Source organism: Macrotis lagotis, chromosome 5 (assembly GCF_037893015.1).
Source record: "Macrotis lagotis isolate mMagLag1 chromosome 5, bilby.v1.9.chrom.fasta, whole genome shotgun sequence".
Classification (NCBI taxonomy): domain Eukaryota; kingdom Metazoa; phylum Chordata; class Mammalia; order Peramelemorphia; family Peramelidae; genus Macrotis; species Macrotis lagotis.
The window spans coordinates 6,451,983-6,469,111 of NC_133662.1; the positions used below are offsets into that span (position 1 = coordinate 6,451,983).

Below are 17,129 nucleotides of genomic sequence, written 5' to 3' on the forward strand. Positions count from 1 at the left end.
AGAGAGAGAGAGAGAGAGAGAGAGAGAGAGAACAGGCAGCCATGATGTTTGGGTTAATCAGGCCACATAGTGAAGCCTATGGAGCTTCACATGGTTTAATGAAGAGCCAGGGGAAAGCCCATCCTTCTGGATGGGAGGCTGGCTTTTCCTATTAAATACCACTCCATTGTAGGCTGGACAGAGGTGGTGCTTGGGATGTGGTTTTTCACCTTGGAGTCAGATAACTTCCAATGGCAATCTATGCACTGGTCCCTCCTGTCTCAAGGTATTTGATATCCGATTTTAACATGTCATTTCCTGCCCACCAGTGTCCAGGTCAAAGTTAAGTCAAGGTGGAGATGGAGGATAAGATACAACAGAGTCAAGGGGAGGCAGGATACAGTCAACAGTGTCCAAGGGTGGCAGAATCTCAAGAGTAGGGGCCTCCACACATTTGAAAGATTTTGTTTCTGCTAATTCATAATTCTCTACATCATTTACCTGCATCGTTCTAGCTTAGAAAGTGGCCATCCTCCAAAGGAGTGAGGAAAAGAAGAAAAAAAGATGTTTTTTTTTTTTCCTGGGAGAGCTTACTTACATGCATTTCCATGGAGGATTGGAAAAGGGTGGGTGGCAATTGGGAAGTGGTTTAGCACCTGGCTCGAGGTATTATCCAATATGTATGTCTCAGGGAGCTTGGGTGGCATTCTACGAATTAGTCTTTCCTGTCCCAACAGGTATAACATTTGAATCCAACATGATCATTTCCAATGTCCTGCTTCAAGAGGACCAGAAAACCTTTACTGATTGATTTGCCCCTACTACTTACTACTGGTTTCTGGGGCACAACCTCTGCAGGTGCTCTACACTCACCCTGGGGCAACAGACCTTTCCTGCCAAATTTCTAAGTTGTCTTGGACTGGGAAATTATTTCAACCTGTCCTTTTGTGAGTTCTGTCACTCCACAATTTGTTTTGAGGTATTAAAATTATTTGCAAGGGTTTGGGGGGAGAACTCAGGGAGGACCCTGTCTTTTCTCTACCCTTGGCTCTGCCTTCTTTCTAAGTTGATTTTTTTGAGAGTTTAAAGTCCCATCTGAGAGAAATTATTTTTTCTGTTTTATTTATGACCAGTTATTAAATTAGGATTCAGACTTTCCTCCTTTATTTAGGGGACAACTAGGTGCTGCAGTGGATAGAGCACTTTGGAGGCAGGAGGATGGGAGTTCAAATCCAGCCTCAGACACTTGCCACTTACTAAGTGACTCGGGCAAGTCACTTAACCCTGATTGCCTCACATCCAGGGCCATCTCCAGTCATCCTGATTCATATTTGGCCAATGGACCCGGATGACTCTGGAGGAGAGAGTGCAGCTGGTGCCTTAGCACAGCATCCCCTCACTCAAATCCAATTCACATGCTTGTCATGGCATCACCTCCCTGATGTCATGGTCTTCTTTCAAAATTAAGGATAAAGGATCAAAGTACAGCATGGAAACAAAGTAAAGACTGACAGATTGCTTTCCGTGGGGGTGGGGTAGGGGGGAGGGAAGTAAGATTGGGGGGGAAATTGTAAAACTCAAATAATATCTTTAATAAAAATAAATTTTAAAAAAAGAAAATGAACGATGAAAAACATTTAGTTCCCTTATTTAGTGCTTAACTACTGTAGAAGGTCAGCCAGTCTCTGAAAGATAGGACTAATTGATGAGATCGACCTAACCTTTGGGGAACACATTCCTTGATATTGGGCCATCCCATCCAACTAGGAGACCTTAATTCTATTTAGAGGGTAAACAGAATCTAGTCTCAGTGAGTTCTTCTCTCAGGGAGAACAGCCCCTGTCCTAGTACCTTTCTAATAGAATTTAGGGTGATCCAACATATGAAAGAGAAAACCAACCAAAGTGATCTGGATAAAGATACATTCCCTTGTCTAGATTGATGGAAGCAACTGAGTGTCAAGATCAAGACACATTCATAGCAGGAAAAGCAGAAGACTTATAACCTATCTCCTCATTAAATGTCTACCAATCACGTTTGGTTTTCCCTTATTAGGAGCATTCTCTTTCAGAAAATATTTAAAGCTTTCAGTCTTTTCATATTTTTGTCTGATTTTTCAAGAGAAACCACTGACCATCAATTTATTGCTTATTAGCTAACCTAATTAATAAATTGATTATTTATTAGCCAGAAACTCTCTCTCTCAGGGTTTTTCATTCAAAACATCATTTTGATTATATTTTTTCAATATCAAGTAAATTCTAGCACTTATGAAAATTAAAATAATTCAAGAACTTTTGCCGATAATGGTTTGAAATATTCAACAACTAAAATTAAATTATTTACATAGATTGCTTTATGGCAAGGGATATCAACTTTTTTAATAAAGTGGAGTAGTTGCTACATAAAGTTTGGAAATCACCATTTCATCATTTTACTACCTCTACAATTTAGGAAATCACCATTTCATCATTTTACTACTTAACTTCTTTTACTACTTTACTTCTTTTACTACTTAACTTCTTTTACTTAACTTACTTTTACTTACTTAACTTCTTTGAGATCATTGTAAGTTTGACATTTCCCCAGTGTTTCCTCTAGAAAGGAATAGAGTGTACAGTCACCAGAATGAGAATGGGATTCTCTGGTGTTGGGTCTTTTTTTGATGAAAGGAATCAAATTAGTGGCTTCTTGAAACTACCTGGTGGTTAAATTGGTACAGGACTGATCTCAACAGAGTCTTTAGAAGGTGGAGGGATGTAGTATCTTTTCTCAGCAAGTCCCTTCCTGAGGGTTTGAAAATTTTTTTTTATTTAATGCAATGGAATTAAGTGACTTGCCCAAGGCCACACAGATAGGCAATTATTAAGTGTGTAAGTCTGGATTTGAACTCAGGTCCTCCTGACTCCAGGGCTAATGCTCTATCCACTGTATCACTTAGCTGCCCCTCCTGAGGAGCTTTTTTGTCCTAGAGTGGAGGTTAAATAGCACCCAACCCAAATAGCATACAACCTTTTCTTCCTTATTATTTCTACAGAACTTCAGAGGAAATAAATCATTCATATATCTTGATTGTTTGTCCTAATAGAGGGGGCAATGGTATAGATAATTCTTTTTTGGTTTTGCATGCATTATGAATATACAGTTTTTTCTTCAGCATCAAATTTATTTTTCTAATTTTGTTTTGCTTATTATTAAAATGAATTATCATTTTTGACAGCTAAGAAGTACCCTTAGGGGACCCTAGGGAAAGTCAATCTGCAATTTTATGTTTAGCTCAGATGACCTTCAAACTATATGATCTACAAATAGGCAGCCAAATGCTCATTTTAACTATCATTTTCATCTTGGAAAGGATGTGATAAAGAGGTTTTTATCTCATTTGATTAAAACAACAGGTTGAAGAGGGAACTTCACAAAGGCAAGAACCATATCAGTATCACTTTATTTGAGGAGAGGGTTTTCAGAATATTCAGGTTCCCTAGGTCTTGTCCCCTGGGAGTTCACAATTGGTAAGTGGATAAGGTCTATTGATCACAGGAAGAAGCTCATAAGGAAACAAACATTTTAGAAGATAGAAAAGAAGTAGCACAAACCCAGGGAGGGAGTTTCCAGTCTCTGAAGACAGGGGAGGTCCTAAGACTCATAACTTCCCCTATTTTGTGATCCAGTTGTTTTCTAGTCAGCTAGACCTTGTCTTTGATTAGAATCTTTCCTTAAAATATGAGAGAGTCAACAACAAATATGAGAGAGGTTGGGCGCTCAGTCTGGGAAAATCTGGGGAAAACACTATGGAACAAAGGGTTAAACTTGTGGAAAGCTTGACTACTAGGAATAGTAGAGTTGTTTTCTATCTTCAATTGACAATTAATTTATGCTCCTTTGAGCTTTTTTATGAGCATTTTTAAATTTGTTTTGCATCACAACAAACAGCTAATGAGCTATTTGAAATTAATATTGGAAATTAGATAATCAAGAAAATTAACAAAATTTTCTTCTAAACCCAGTCCCAGGGAAATATATATGATGCTTGAGTTATATAAATACAAGTCATTATTATTAATGAAGAAAAAGCTCCTTTGATCTTTAGGATAGTTTTTGTGTGACTTCAGGTTCCTCTTTGCAATATTATTTCCTGCTATTATCCCTATATACAGATTTGCTGCCTTTCAGGTTTGCACTAGTATTAATATATACTTTAGTTATTATCACCAAAAGTAAATAAAATAAATATTTTTGAAGTCATAGAAACTGACCAACTCAATTCCACAGTATAGTCATGATTAATTCAGAATTATGCAGGGATAAGACAACTATCTCAAAGCATTTGAATGGTTAGCCTATATAGAAGAACTACTAAATTTGATCTCTTTGGCCCCAGATGGCAGAAATCTGGATAATGAGAGGAAGCTTCTTAAAGGAAAATTTCAGTTCTGTATAAAGAAAACCATCCTAGAAATTAGAATAAAATTAGTTTTCAAAGAATTGAATGGGTTGCCTTGGAAGGTTGAGAGTCTTCATTCATTTGAAATCAATGGAAATGCTGTAGAAGGTATTCTTAGCCAACTACAAATTATTCTAGATGACCAATGAGGTTACTTCCAAATCAGAGATTTTGTAAAGGTATATTGGAGCAGTTTTTTCTACAGAGGCCTATGCTAGAGTGGATTCACCCAGTAACTGATGATGCCAGGCATAGGACTCTGGCTATTGGTTTTTACATCTGTTCCAACCCACCTAGCAAGTCTCTGATCTACTGGTTTGGAACTTTGATATCCGGCTAGGCTAAAAAAAGTTTCAAGATTGAGGAGAACCAGCCTAGAATCACAAAATATTCACTTAACCTGGTCTGAGAAGTCACGTATTTGCTTTGAGCAGTTTAAAGATACCCACACTCTGGATCTTACTTGCCCAACACGGGTTGAAAGTGTTGCTTTGAACTCCAGAAAATCAAATTCATAGCAAATGCTGCTCAAGAAAAGGATGAGGTTACTCCACCTACTACTAGTGGGCTTCAGCCTGGGTTTTTCAGGAGCAGGTAAGGGATATTTCTTCTCCATTACATACTCCCTCAACACTCCTTCCCCTACTTTTTGGGGGCTTTTGGGAAATTTAGAGAATTTCCCCCCAAGAAAATGGGGGCTTTGTATGAATTCTTTCAGCTTGGGAAAGAATTTGCCTTAAAAGGGTTGTGGCATCTGGGGCAATCTCATTAATGTTAATCATGCAAAACTGCATGAACCTAATAACAAAGAGGCAGAACAATCATACCAATATCTTATCTCTACTGTTATGTCTGAGGTCTTTCTCTGGGAAGGTCTTTCTCTTGAGTCCTTCAATTGAATGCTCAGTGAGATAGAGAAGCTTTGAGATTTAGTGAAGTAGCAAGTTTGACTTGTTCTTTTATCCTATCTCCAGGAGGGAACTTTGTGACCCATGTGGAGAGTGTCTGTGTGCTGGATGAAGATGGATCAGTAAAGGACTTCACATATTGTATCTCCTTCAACAAGGATATGTTGACTTGCTGGAATAATGTGATTAGCAAGATGGAAATTGTTGAATTTAGGATGCTGGAACCATTAGCTGAGTGGCTTGCTGACCACATTAATAGTGATAGTGCCTTCATCCAAAAACTGAGCAATGGATTTCAGGACTGTGCCATTCACACAAAGCCCTTTTGGGGGTCATTGACGCAAAGGACACGTAAGAAGGGAATGGCTGCAGAAAGAGATCCAAGGGAATGGAAGTGAGAGAGGGGAAGGATGAAGAGGATGAGTTGGATAGGATCATCACAATTCAGAAGTTGGGCAGAAGGGAAGCAGATGGGGAAATGTAATAGGAAGTCTTTCCACAGAGGGAAATGATTTGGATTGGGGGCTGGTGGTACAAGTAGAGAACAGAGGATAGTAAGACTGGGAGGTGAGTTTTTACTAGGAAAATTTGAGCTATGACTAATAATCAGAGTGGTAGGAAAGGAAAACCTAGACACACAGGACAGAAAGAATTGCTAGAAATGAACTTTTCTGTGGAAGAATATATAAAAACTATTTAACCTTATTAATTTATACTCTCCTATTTGCATTTGTGGAAAGTCAACTAGATCTGCTCTTGTTTCATAGCATCAAAACTGTTTGAGCTTTAAGAGCACTTAGAGATCATCTAGTTTAATTTCTTCCTTGTCCATGAGGAAACTAAATTCAAGAAGGGAAGTGACCTGCCCAAGTTATAGTCATCTCAGAAGAAAGACTTTAAATGGCAAATAAACTTTTAAATAAAATTAGGAGGGACAGCTAGGTGGCAGAGTGGATAGAGTACTGGCCCGGGAGTCAGGAGGACCTGAGTTCAAATCCAACCTCAGACACTTAATGATTATCTGGCTGTGTGACCTTTGGCAAGTCACTTAACCCCATTGTCTTGCAAAAAAATAACAAAAATAAAATTAGGAGAAAATTTTAATTTTTAAACTATATCTTATTATTTATTTATTTATTTTTTTAATAAATATTTTATTTGTTTTCCAATTATAGTATTTTATATCAATAGTAGTTTCTACCAATAATTTTTGCAAGGCTTTCCATTTTACTTTAAACTACATTTTAAAACAAAGTTAGAAATTCCTACTTACAAATGATTAAATATGAATTATAATATTTATCTATTAAATTAATTAAAACACTAAAGTCCTGCTTCAATGAGTCTAGAATATTTACTAGACATCACATTTTTAAGATTAGTGGTTAATATATCTATATCTATAGATATAGATATACTTGGAAATAATGTCATTTTTTTAAACAAGTTCAAAAGTTCAGATTTTTTTTGTTTTTCTTGTGTACGAGTAATTATCACTATGTAATTTTATTTTCATGAGGTAATTTTTGGATGAGACAAGGAAGGAGGGAAAGATGTAGGAGGCATGAGGAGCAAAAGGAGTAATTAGGCAGTAGGAAGATCTAATTTCTGAAACAGAGATATCAGCATTAGGCACAGAAAAGGAACTGAATTGGGGGAAACTATGTATGTTCCCTGATTTCTGTTTCCCTTTTCCTCTACCCAGTCTGTAATAATGTTCTACCTTCCCTCTTCCAGGGCCACCATCCGTGCTAGTAGCCCAGACTGCACCATTCAACACAAGGGAGCCAGTGATGCTGGTCTGTTATGTATGGGGCTTCTATCCAGCTGACGTGGCCATTGCCTGGTTGAAGAATGGACAGCCTGTCCCGCACAGTAGTATCCAGAGGTCCGTACAGTCCAATGGTGACTGGACTTATCAGACACGATCCTACTTGGCTCTTACCCCCTCTAGTGGGGATATTTACGCTTGCCAAGTAGAGCACAGTGGGACTTCACAGCCCATCTTACAGACCTGGAGTGAGTATATTTTGATTGTGGGCATATGTTGAATGAATTTGAGGAAAGGAGTGTACCAGAGGAATTGTGTGTCAGAGATGAGAAGGGAATCTAAGATTGTAGTAAGGTAAGGTGGTGATATTAATAGATAACATTTTTACATGTTCAATATCATTTGACCTTTACCTCTGGGGTAACTCAGGAAGTTAAAGAAGTCTTAACAAAGAATTATATTTCAGGGACAGACTCAAGGGAGTAGCATTCCACTTTGTTGAAAGCTGTGGAAATGCTATCTTAGGGAATTTAGAGGGCTGGGACTTCTCATATGGGGATGCAGTACTATGAACTTGAAGGGCAAATAAGTTGGAAATGAGGAACACAGTAGGAATTTCAAATGTAAATGTATCCCTTAACAAAGGGTTACAAAGAAAATGCTTCCTCAATAGTTAAGTGATCATTCAAGTTCCAGGATAGGCCAGATTCTAGGATATAGATTGTTTAGCTAAGGAAATGATAATGTGAGAAGAGAAAGTATGAGGAGATGGATGCAATAAACATAGAAGAGATATACAAGGATCAGGAACATTGGAGTTGATGCTCTTTTCAGAGGACCTTACAAGACAGGGGAGTAGTCTAGGTTGGTTAAATAAGGGGAGTGAATAAAAATGGTCATCCCAGAAAGAACATGAGTTTCCAACCTGGAAATACAAAGTAGAGGTATACAGATGTTTGAAATTTTCAAATGCTAGATAGATAAAGGGTGATACAAGGATATAGGATTCCTAGGTTTGGATGAGATAATTTAGTTTCCTGATTCTATGTATGCACTTGGGTGTACCTGCATATGTATATGAGTGAGCCATATTAGGATTTGGTGTCTATTGGATGGTGAGACATTAATGGAGACATTATGACTGACCCCATAAGACGGTATTCCCTACAGCACCTGGCCTCTCTATGATGCAGACAGTGAAGATCTCTGTATCTGTATTGACTTTGGGCCTTGGTCTCATCTTCTTCTTCCTTGGCTTGGTTGCCTGTCGAAAAGCTGGCTCTTCTGGTGAGTGACCCAAAGCCCATTCCAAAATGTGATTCTCACTTCATTACTCCTCATTGGGACATTATCCCCACAGATACTTTTCTAACCATGTCTTTTTTCTTTTCTAGACTACACTATTCTCTCAGGGTCTAATTATCCTGAAGGTAACTACATCTCTATGTCTGTTTACTGATCTATTTTCCCATTCTCTTGGTTGATGAGACCTGGGTCTAAAGAAATCTTCCTATCTTGGTGGAATTGTCTAAGAGTCTCTGTTGATTGCCCAGGAGGAATGGGGTTTGCAGCCAAGGTCACCCTCTGAGAGTCTAAAATTGAGACCCATTATCCAAACAAATTTTATATTTGACAAGGGTATTTGGGGGGAAGGAGGGAGAAGGTATAGAGTTAATTTTATAGCTTTTGGAAAAAGTTTAGAATATTAAATTATGTTATCGATCTGGAGGATTTGACTTGAGGGTGTATAGGGATAGTCTAAGACAAGCTTCCTAATGGTGGACATCTTACTATCTTCTTTTTCTTTCTGTTGCAGGTAGAAACATCTCATAAAGGCTGATACTCTGCAGCCTCAGCTCAGTGATTAGAGGGCTGGGTCTATTATAAAGAAGACCTGAGTTCAAATCTGGCCTCAGAAATGAGTTGTGGGAGTCTGGGCAAGTCACTTGACATCTGTTTGCCTCAGTTTTCTTATTTGTAAAATGGAGCTAATAATAGCACCGATTTCCTAGAGTTGTTGTGAGAATCAAATAAGAATAGTTTTAAAGTGCTTGGTACATAGTAAGCATTATATAAATTTTAGCTATAATTAACCTTTCCAATTGGCAAATAGTTGGCTATCAACTCACATCCATATTCATTTCCTATACTCTCCTTCTTATTCCCCAAAATGTTCCTTTCTGAATTAATGTCACCCCTTTCTTAGGTTTTGTTCACTTCTCTCCTTGGATACCTTGCTAAACCATCCCTCCTCATTTTGGGTTTCTCAGGGAAACTCATCCTTGAGACTGAAAACAGGAGAGAGTGTTAAGTACTTGTCCATAAAGTTGAAATGGAGAAAAAGAGATACCATTCTGACTCTCATTTTGCTACTGGGGCCACTGAGTCAGTAAGTAATCTCTGTGGAATAAATTTTAGAGTTATCTGTTTCTAATAACTTCTCCTTCCTGAGACATAGGGGAGGGGAGAAAAGTGTCTCTGAGGTCTGATGTCCTAATTCAAAACACTAAATATCTACTATATGTAAAGCACTATGCTAAGTTTGAGGATGAAAGGATAAATTCAAACAAATGTATTAAGCACCTATTATAACCTGGCACTGTATTAGGCTCTGGGGATACAAAGATAAAAGTTGAAATATTCTCTGGTCTCAAAGAATTTATAGTCTTCTAGAAATATTCACAAATAGTACATTTATCTCATGAAGCAGAGATTCTTCTCTTTCACAACAAAGGGCAACAGGAAAGGTTTCATTCAGAAGGTAGGACCAGAGCAGAGTGAACTTTGAACAAGATTGTTAAGAGGTTGATGTGAGAAGGAAGTACATTTTAGGATTAGAATAATAGCCTGGGCAAAGAGACAGAGGTGAGACATGGAATTTTATGTACAGGAAATAACTAGAAACCAATTGACTGGAACAGAGTTTGTGAAGAAGAATGAAATGACTGGAAAAGTATGGGACAGTTATATTTTGGGAGGCTTAATTGCTTGGCTTGAGTGTGTTATTTTATCCTAAAGATAACTGAAAATTTTTGAATAGGGGAGTATCTCAGGAATTACAATTTGAGAAAGATGAGGAAGGAAGAACAGTAGTGGGAAAACTAATTGGGAGGCTATTTTACTAGGATAGTAATAAATGCAATAAGAGGTAATAAAGGTAATAAATAAGGTAATAAATGAGGGAAGTAGTTATGGGAGTGTACAAAAGAGAATAGAGGTTGTAAGAATTGGTAGAATGTGGCAATTGACTGGATATAAGTGGTGATGGAGGGGAAAAAAATCAAGGATGAATTCAATAAGGGTGACAAGGATAGCAGTGCCAGCAGCAAAAATAGGAAAGTTTGAAGGAAAGGATGTGTTTGAGGATAAATATGGGTTCTCTTTTTGGACATGAATTGGATATATCTTTTTCCATTTAAGTGGAAAAGCCCAACAGACGGTTGGTATTGCAAGATAGGAATTCAATAGAGATAAACAGATTTGGGAGTTTGGATAAACAGATTTAGAAGTCATCTGAATAGAGTTGATAATTGAAACCATAGAAACTGCTGTGCTCACCAAGGTACTGAGTATAGAGAGATATGAGAGCCTAGAAAAGAACCTTGGGGGGAGATCATGCTTAGTGGGCAGAAGATGATTTAGCAAGGAAACAGTGGGAAGGAGATGAGATTATACTAATGAGTATAATACAAGTCAGAATAAGGCCTATTCTTACCTTATTAGAGTTTCTTCTCCCTTTTCAACTTGGAATATAATTTTTATAGTTTGCATTTGATTGACATTGACATTTGCCCTACATTCTTAAAGAAGACCATATAGTTTGCATTTACTTTTCTGTGAATATGCTCTTTCTACTATTAGAATTTTAAGTTCTTTGAGACAAACATTTTATGCACATATGTGTGCTTATATCTAGCACAGTGCCTGGTATATACAGTTTCCCTTCCACATTGTGACTTTTCCTGTCACAGATTGAATATAATGCAGGTATGCATAAGAAATTAAATGGGAATGTTTTTGGAGTTTTGCAGAAGTCACAGATGATACATGGTCAGCAGGCACACAGAATCTATTACCAACTATGTAACTCAAACTTTACAATAAGGTACTGTAAATATTCCATAAAAGAAAAAGAAAAATTCCAGACTTCTTCTGTAGTGTGAAGGGAGGACCAAAAAAAATTTATGGGAATTTTCCAGAGTGAGAGTGTGCTACACTCCTAATACTGAGAGGTAGCAATGTATGTTGATTGAAAGGATAAATAGGAGTGATCAAAGAGAGTGCTTGAGATTCTAGGAGGTTGGTATCCCTTCTGATTGAAGGAAATAAAGGAAAGTCTCCTGGAGGTGCACTTGTGCTAGCGAAATTTCAATAGGAGATGGGGAAGTAGACTGTTTAGGGCTGGGAGCTGGTGGGGGAGGGGCACTGAGCTAGGGTGAGGAGATGTAAATACAAATGTAGATATGGGGCAGAGAGGGTAGGAAAAAATTTTGGAATATTGTCAATAAACATTTATTTAACACTTACTATGTACCAGACACTATGCTAAGTCCTGGAGATACAAAGAAAGGCAGATGATAGTCCCTGCTGTGGAAGAGTTCACAATCAATGGGGAAGAACAAACAATTATGTACAAACAAGCTCTATGTAGGATCAATAGGAAATAATAAACATATGGAAGGCACTAGAATTAAGGCAGATTGGGAAAGGCTTCTTCTAGAAGGTGAGAACGTAGCGTGCTCAAAGGAGAATGTCTGAAATTAGGCTGTAAAAATAGGAAGGAACCAAACTGTAGTGGGTCTGGGATACTAGACTGAAGAATTTTCATTCATTTTCTTTTATAGGCAATTAAAGGTTTTTTTTTTGCTGGTTTTGGGAAGGGAGATAAAGGAAGGTAGTAATTTTGAATTAAGGGAATAAGAAAGATTACTTTTTGATTTTAAAGGATGGCTTTGAACTGGGAGATGAGTTCAGAATATTGTTACGAGATAGGTAATGGCAATAGAAATGAAAGTAGTAATAAGTAAAAAGAAATTTCAGAGGTAAAATAGAAATTTGGCAATGAATTAAATAGAAGGAATGGGATCTTTCCTTTCTAGATTCAATTTTCCAAACATGGAAACTTGGATATGTTGAGTTTGAGGTATTGGTGTTGGACAGGTACAGATAGTTAAGAAATTATGTCTCACCAAAATAATGTGAAGAAAACCAACTTTGAAAAACTTCAAACCACTGGTTAACATAGTGACTGACAGTGACTTCTAAAAACTTCAAAAGATGATAAAAACACTTTTGTCAAAGAGGATTCAGAAATATGGAATGAGATGATATTTTCAGACATGGTCAATGTATTGATTTGTTTTGCTTGACTTTGGTATAAGGACCGTTCTATTTGAGGGGAAAGAAAGAATTTAGTGGGAAGTGATAGAGTTGTAAAAGAGCTCAACAGAAGGCAAATTACTACAAAAGGAAAAACTTTAACTGGGAGACAGAAACAAGGCAATCTTAATAACTATTAAATGTAATATACACTTTTAAATGTTCTTAATTCACATGCAATATTTTTCTCTGTCCTTTTTTGTATATTCTAATGTTTGTGTTGAGTTCATAATAAATAGAATTTTAAAAAAATGTTCTCCCTCCCTCCCTTCACCAGAATCATGCTATAGAATATTTGGTGTTTTTTTGTGTGGACTGTTGACTTTTTTTCTGGGGATTGAGCAGGAGGTAGGTTGGAAGCAAATGTAGCCACTAAGGGAAATGAAAATGCAAAATTCTAGCAGTTTTGCAGAAGAGAAACTTATTATTGTCAGGAACTTTAAGCAAAAACTGGTTTGTTTAGTTCTTCTGTGTTTTAGCTTATAGTGAGGAAAGTATACTTCAGTTTCAGGAGTTCTGTATCTATAATTCCTCTTAAGATGCCACACCCACAGAATGGGACTAGGATTGTATTCTTCCTCTATCCTCAACAATATAAGAGGTGCAAGTTATAGTAACAGAGTGATTCATGGTGATTACAGAATATGCTGTAAAGCATTTCTGATGGCTGTTATAGCTTGGGAGATTGAGCACTTCCTGGAGAAGAGAGTGGAAAAGAACACTGAATAATAGGAAGTCTATTGTAAACATGGTCTAAAGCCCATACCCTCTTAGTTCAGGTTTGATACTGGGACAAAAAGAAGCACCCCTGTAGTAATTGAACAAAGAGGGTTCTCTTTTCTCCAAAAAACAGCAAGAATGCAGGGACACTTAGGTCTCTGGATGTGGTTCCTCTAGTCTAAACCTGAAAACATTTCTGGTCAGTTATATCATCATGATTTGGCAACTTTCATGATCTCAGGTACCTATCAAGTGTGAGAAGCATTGACTACATGTAGCTGGTACCTTTTCTGCTCCTAAACCAGGAAACTTTGTCAGGGAAGCTGAGTCTAATCAAGTCGTGTGGGTGAAGGAAGTCAGGGAAACTGTCAGGAAAATACTAGTCCTATCATACAATCAAGAAGGAGACAATGGAAGAGGGTGTACTGTCTATTTGTCCAAGAGGTAGACAGAAATGGTGGGAAAGATTGGTATGTGTTCCTAAAACTTTAGAGTAATGGGAGGAGATGATAGGGAGAAACTGTGAAAAGAAGAAAATCCTGAGACTCAGTTTAAATATGGAAATGAGTAGCCTAAGAAAGAGATAAAGTGATGGAAAAAATATGAAGAAGGTAAGATTTTAGACAAAGCTGAGGGGGGTAATAAGGGGGCAGTAGAACTCCTGGGTAATGACATCTTAGGAAGCATTACCTTCTCTCTAGGACTTTGTGCTTTACTTTCCCTTTTTGCACTAGAAAACTTTTACCAAACGAGGGGAGTTCTTAGTATGCTTGATACGAAAGGAAAGACACTACTGATACTGACCTAGAGAGATCAAGGAAAAGGAACAGCAATATTTTATACTCCTACATTTTCAACTACATTACATAATTAGTCCTGTATGGGATAAAAATCCACTTTAAAAAATATAAAGACTCATCTGAGCAAAAAAAAAATTATTTTGGCTTTTCTCAAGAAAAGGGCACACTCTAAGTCTCACAAAGGTAGTGAAGATCAAGGAGCTGCCCTGAATTGACAGTCAAGCAAGATTATATAGCCTAACTCGATCCCCTCCACATCATCCCTCTCTGTTGACTCATTGGTTAGTCTTCAGACATTTAGACGTTCTACTTGTGAGAATCTACCCCAGCAACAAAGAATGCAAGATTTTCATAAAATATTACCTCACCATCCAGATGGTGAGAATAACCTTCAGAATTATAACCATCTTATTGAAGTATTGTAACTTGTCTTGGAATGCAACATCAAGGAATAGTCTACTTATCATCAAACAAGAGGAATCTTATGAGCTTTGTTGGAGTGCAAGGTTTTTCTCATGGGAATAGTCTACTGTTCTCCCAGTTAAGACAGTTTTATTATCAAATAGGTGACTTACTAAAAATGCAAGGTCTCTCTGGAAATAATCCACTCTCTCCCCCACCCCCCACCCCAAACAGAATTGGGAAGGTCCCTGGCTTGGAATACAAGGTCTCTCTCCCTCTTTCTTCTAAGAATAGTCTAATAGTCTGTCATTATTTTAATGAGTTTTAACCCTGACAGGACTTCACTAGGAATATTAACTCTTTTTTAAAAAAGTTTTTTGGCAAGGCAAATGGGGTTAAGTGGGTTGCCCAAGGCCACACAGCTAGGTAATTATTAAGTGTCTGAGACCAGATTTGAACCCAGGTACTCCTGACTCCAGGGCTTTATCCACTGAGCCACCTAGCTGCCCCAAAATGTTAACTCTTAAGAGGGAATATTTCACTTAGTACCCACATTATGTGGAAATGCCCACAACCAGAGAAGTCAATCCTGGGTGACTGCAAAGCACACATTTCCTTTCATCCCTAAGGTTTTTAATTCTCCAACACCTGTCTTTTGAGAGGATGTAGGAGTTACTCAGATTCTTCCCTCTTCTCCCAATTCTCAAGAATCTATGCATTTATTGGACAGCAGAAGTTAGTGCTAGGTCTTTGATTCAACCACTACTCGATCTATATCCCATCCCAAAGAGATCATTAAAAAAATGGGAAGAGACCTACATGTACAAAAATATTTGTAAGCAGCTTTTTTTTGTAGTAGTGAAGAATTGGAAATTGAAGGAATGCCTGCCAATTGGGGAATGACTGAACAAGCTATGGTATATAAATGTTATGGAGTAGGTTTGTTCTGTAGGAAATCATGAGAGGGTGTACTTCACAAAAGCTCTGAAAGACTTAACATGAACTGATGCTGAGTCAAGTGAGCCAAACCAAGAGAACATTGTACATATTAACAGCAACATTTCGAGATGATCAGCTATGATGGAGGCAGCTCCTTTCTACAGTTCAGTGATCAAGGACCATCTGAGAGATCTGTTATGCCATCCATATCCAAGGGGAAAAAACTATGTAGACAGAGCAAAGCATACTATGTTCACTTTTAAAAACTTCTTTTATGTTTTTCTTTTTTCTTATAGTTTCCCCCAACATGACTAATATGGAAATATGTTCAAATTGTGCAAGTAAAAAAAAGTTAATGGTGGAATATAAATTATAATTGAGACTGTAGATTTGTTCTATGAGGCATGGAGAGAGAGAGAGAGAGAGAGAGAGAGAGAGAGAGAGAGAGAGACAGATTATATCAATCCAGGTTCCATTAAGATTACTCCTTTTTCCCCTTGCTTATAAATCCCTTTCCTGATCACTCTCAACCCACTCAACAGATCAAAAGGCCTCTCAATCAAAAATTTGCACATCCTTTACAGTCTTGATTACAACAACCTAAGGCAAATATCTCCTGCCCTTTAGATTGTAAACTTCTTGTGAGCTGCCTATCATAGAAGTCCAAACTGAATACATGCATGTTGATTGACTTGAGAGAAGGCTCTTTTGTTTTATCTCAACTTTGTCTCCCTATGATCTAGTAGCTACTTCACACAAAGGTGGAGTTTAACATTAAATGTTTATTGATTTGGGCTGAGTCTTCAAGAACATGGAAAAAACCTGGAAAATAGGAGTGGAAAAAGTCAATTTTTTCCAGGGGTTAGATCAACTCTGGTCTGGGGGGGGGGGGGGGGAAGAGAAGGTGTATGGAAACTCCCTCGTGTGTGGGTGAGTGCAAATTTGTCATTACTGGGTCGTTTCTGTGTCTGACTCCTCTTTACCCCATTATGGGGTTGGCATGAATAGTGGAGTGGTTTTGCTATTTCCTTTTCCAGCTCGTTTTTACAGATGAGGCAGCTGAGGCGAACAAGGTTAAGTGACTTGTCCAGGATCATATAGCTAGTAATCTCAGAGGCCCCATCTATGCACCATGCACTATTTCGTGACTCATGTGGGGAATAGACCTTCTCTCTAGAAGGGAGAGGGAGAGATTCACTTCCTCCCACGTAGGCGGGGAATGGGGAAATCCAGCTCTTCCAAGTAGGGGTGACCTCAGCCCTGGGGCCCAGGCCACATCTTTTCAGCTCTAGTCCGGGGATCTCCTCTCACTGCGGTCAGACACGCTCCGAGGCGGTTTCCTCCCCAGCCCTTCCTGTGGGTCCTCAGATTAAGCCCTCGCTGGATGCTCACCCCGGAGCCCCCCGAGCGGATTACAGTTACCAGCTCTAAGCGCCCCTTCCCGCCCCCGTAGACGTTTCCCACTTGCGCTTCTCGGTTGCCCACTCCTCCCCTCTCCCTGGTGCTAAAGGGTCCAGAGTGGGAGAGGCCACGTTGGTGCAAGTGGTCGCCCCGGCGCTGTGCTGCCCAGCCCCGTGGCGCGTTTGTAGAAGTCCCAGGCTGGACAGACCAGAAATGCTCCTCTTGGCTTGTTTACTTCCCTAGCTGCATGAAGTCGGGGCATGATATTTAATCTCATTGGATCTGTTTTCTCCTATGTAAAAAGGGAAGGTATTCCCCTTCTCCAGGTATAATCCTATGATTTTTTATGACCCTGAACAAGTCATTTAACTTCTCAGTGTTTAACT

The 17,129-nt window shown here is 38.4% G+C and overlaps 1 protein-coding gene across 1 annotated transcript; it reads left to right on the forward strand.

The window, feature by feature from the left end:
- The first annotated feature begins 4,752 nt into the window (after positions 1-4,752).
- On the forward strand, positions 4,753-16,178 carry LOC141523418 (HLA class II histocompatibility antigen, DM beta chain). Its single transcript, XM_074236602.1, has 6 exons — positions 4,753-5,017; positions 5,398-5,682; positions 7,069-7,350; positions 8,273-8,389; positions 8,497-8,532; positions 8,919-16,178. Exons 1-6 carry the CDS (start codon positions 4,945-4,947, stop codon positions 8,933-8,935), a joined length of 810 nt encoding a protein of 269 aa, XP_074092703.1. The 5' UTR covers positions 4,753-4,944; the 3' UTR covers positions 8,936-16,178.
- The last annotated feature ends 951 nt before the right edge of the window (positions 16,179-17,129 follow it).

Bases quoted from the DNA above. Each gene is read 5' to 3' on its own strand.
- LOC141523418 (XM_074236602.1), top strand. From the start codon at position 4,945: ATGCTGCTCAAGAAAAGGATGAGGTTACTCCACCTACTACTAGTGGGC. The intron at 5,018-5,397 runs GTAAGGGATATT...TCCTATCTCCAG, and splicing joins CCTGGGTTTTTCAGGAGCAG to GAGGGAACTTTGTGACCCAT. The intron at 8,390-8,496 runs GTGAGTGACCCA...TTTCTTTTCTAG, and splicing joins TCGAAAAGCTGGCTCTTCTG to ACTACACTATTCTCTCAGGG.